This window comes from Culex quinquefasciatus, chromosome 2 (assembly GCF_015732765.1).
Source record: "Culex quinquefasciatus strain JHB chromosome 2, VPISU_Cqui_1.0_pri_paternal, whole genome shotgun sequence".
Taxonomy (NCBI): Eukaryota; Metazoa; Arthropoda; class Insecta; order Diptera; family Culicidae; genus Culex; species Culex quinquefasciatus.
Genome location: NC_051862.1, coordinates 181,317,040 through 181,319,605, shown reverse-complemented (window position 1 = coordinate 181,319,605; position 2,566 = coordinate 181,317,040). Strand labels below are relative to the sequence as shown.

Sequence of the window (2,566 nt, the reverse complement as noted above, 5' to 3'; positions counted from 1 at the left end):
GCAGAAGGCTGAATTTAAAATTGTTTTCCACTAATTGAATTTGCCTTTCCATTGAAATGATAAAGTTTTTTGAATTATTTTTTTTATGCCCCTTGATTTTTGGGCTGATTTTGAGAGGGGGGTCTTAAACATCGCAAGTTTTAATATAAAAGCTATTAAATGAAACTGAGAGAAACTTATTTTTTGCGAAAAAAATAACTTTACCATAGGAACCTGCAGACCAATCAACAAAGTCAAAATAGGAAAATTGTACATTTTATTAAAGGGGTTAAGTTAAAATATTGAAAATAAATCAATTTGAAATACAGTATAAATTAAAAAAAAAGTCTAGTTATTTATTGGACAAATAACCTTAAAATGTCAATACATAATTCAAAACAGAGTATTTTATCGAAAAGAAGAAAGCCAATTTCGATAGCAAGTCTGATTTTGCATCTAAAAATAATGATTGACATTTTGTAAGACAGTATTTTTTTAAATCTTTTTATTTTCTTCAAAAAAGCATAGCTTTGATCCCAGTTTTGACGCTGAACTCGAGCGCATAAGATGCCGTAATTTTGGAATTCACCTTTTATTGATCAAAATAAAATAATAATAATCTTTCTAATTATTTTTCCCTAGAATGTCCTAATCATAACCAACAACTTTGCTGAAAACATCAAATTGATCAGAGTATCCCTTCACAAGCCACAAAATCCACAAAATTGTATCGACAAAAGCCACAAAATTGTATCGAACCTTGTACAGAACTTTCGTTAAAATCAAAATAAATACAAAGAAAACTCGATTTGCGAAAACATTAAGAATTAATCAATTGAAGTTTATGTACAGTCATCCCACATATTCGGAACACCCACAAATTCGGAACACTTTGATGATAATTTGTCAATAGCATGCCAAAAGTAGCTTTTCTGTCGACCTTACTATTTTTAGAGCCTTCATTTGGACATTATCTTGCTATTTCACTAGTAAAAGTAGTACTTTTTGAACAAAAAACTTCATTCCAAGACTATTTTGTCCAGAGCAGCAAAACACTGCCTCCAAATGGCCTGTTTCATGATTGTGGGATGTTATTGTGCCTCCCACAATTGTGGAACACCTGAATTTAACTGATATTTTCACAAAAAAAGTTATCAAACTATGTATAAAACATCCATAAGCTTGAGTTTCATTGGTTTCAGTGTGTGAAGTCATTATTTAATAATAAATATGTACTCCTGGAGAGATCCAAAGTTTGTTTACATTCGTAAGAAAAAAGTGTTCCGAATTTGTGGATTTCAAGGGTCAAAGTAATTCTTCAAAAACTTCATATAAAAGTTAAAATTTGCAAATGTTCGATACAGCATTCGAAAGATCGCAAGAAAAGCTTTCAAATGAAGGTAAAAGCGAATCATTTAGTTCAATTATCGATTTGCTATGATTTTTTGAACATTGGCCGATCTGGAAACCGTTCCGAATATGTGGGATGACTGTAATTAAAAAAAAAAAAATCATCGGGCTACCTACGTTGGAGCCAGCCACAACACAATTTTAGTGCTCCGTTGAATTTTCGATTTTTTCACGCCGCGGGTGAAGTGTTTAATCGCGAACTTTCCGCCCGGAGATGCCCAAGCGTGGCGCTAGGCATGGCAACTCGAGTGCACCACCGGGGACCTCGTGGAACCCGTCTCCTGGCCGGATTACTAAAAACAATCCGGCCAATAGTCAAATCAAGCCTTCCACCGCGGCGACAGCGTTGGAAGGCATTGACAAAACAAAGCTGCATCCACACTATCGCAGCCCGTACCAGCTACGTGTGAAGACAGCTAAGGCAGGCCGGCAGGCCTCCGGCGTCCCCTCCGTCACCCCCGTCCCCACACGCAACGAGTTCGAGCCGCTGAGTGGTGACGATGAGGACAATGAAGACGACTGCAGCACCAGCAGTAGCGACGACGACGACGACCCTGCACGCGGGTCGAAGAAAGCAGAAACCAGCAAAACTGCGGCGAAGGAAAGAAGACCTCCGCCGATATTTGTCGTCGACACACTAGCCGATCATGTGGACGAGCTACTGGAGGGTCAAACCTACTGTTTGAAGATCGGCAAGAAGAATGTGCAAGTGATCACGTTGTTAAGGGCGAATTACGATAAAGTGCTGATGGTCCTCAAAACAAACAACGTGAAATACTTCACTTTCAATCCGGCTGAAACGGTGCCGGTTAAAATAGTCCTGCAAGGGTACACGGACCGGCCAGTGGAGGACCTGGCTGGGCACCTTGCCGACGTAAACGTTCACCCCCGGGACATCAAGGTGCTCTCAAGAACGACTACGGTCACGGGTACTCACGTGCTGTACCTACTCTACTTCGATCGTGGTACCGTCAAGCTCCAGGATCTCCGACGGAAAAAAACGTTGGACGGTTTCTGGGTGACTTGGAGGTACGTATTTCTCAAAGAATTCGACAGACGCAGCCCAATGCCACCGTTGCCAAAAATTCGGCCACGGCTCGAGAAATTGCAACCTCCCGCCGCGCTGCGTTAAGTGCGGTGAAATGCATTTCACGGAGAAGTGCAAACTTCCCCAGAA

The 2,566-nt window shown here is 40.5% G+C and overlaps 1 protein-coding gene across 1 annotated transcript; it reads left to right on the top strand.

Moving 5' to 3' along the window:
* The first annotated feature begins 1,603 nt into the window (after nucleotides 1–1,603).
* On the top strand, nucleotides 1,604–2,123 carry LOC119765906. Its single transcript, XM_038250106.1, has 2 exons — nucleotides 1,604–1,990; nucleotides 2,031–2,123. The coding sequence occupies exons 1-2, from the start codon at nucleotides 1,604–1,606 to the stop codon at nucleotides 2,073–2,075; spliced, it is 432 nt and encodes a 143-aa protein (XP_038106034.1). The 3' UTR covers nucleotides 2,076–2,123.
* The last annotated feature ends 443 nt before the right edge of the window (nucleotides 2,124–2,566 follow it).

Excerpts from the sequence above, each read along its gene's own strand:
- LOC119765906 (XM_038250106.1), top strand. The coding sequence starts at position 1,604 with ATGCCCAAGCGTGGCGCTAGGCATGGCAACTCGAGTGCACCACCGGGG. Across the intron at positions 1,991-2,030 it reads CCAGCAAAACTGCGGCGAAG|CCGATCATGTGGACGAGCTA; the intron begins GAAAGAAGACCT and ends TCGACACACTAG.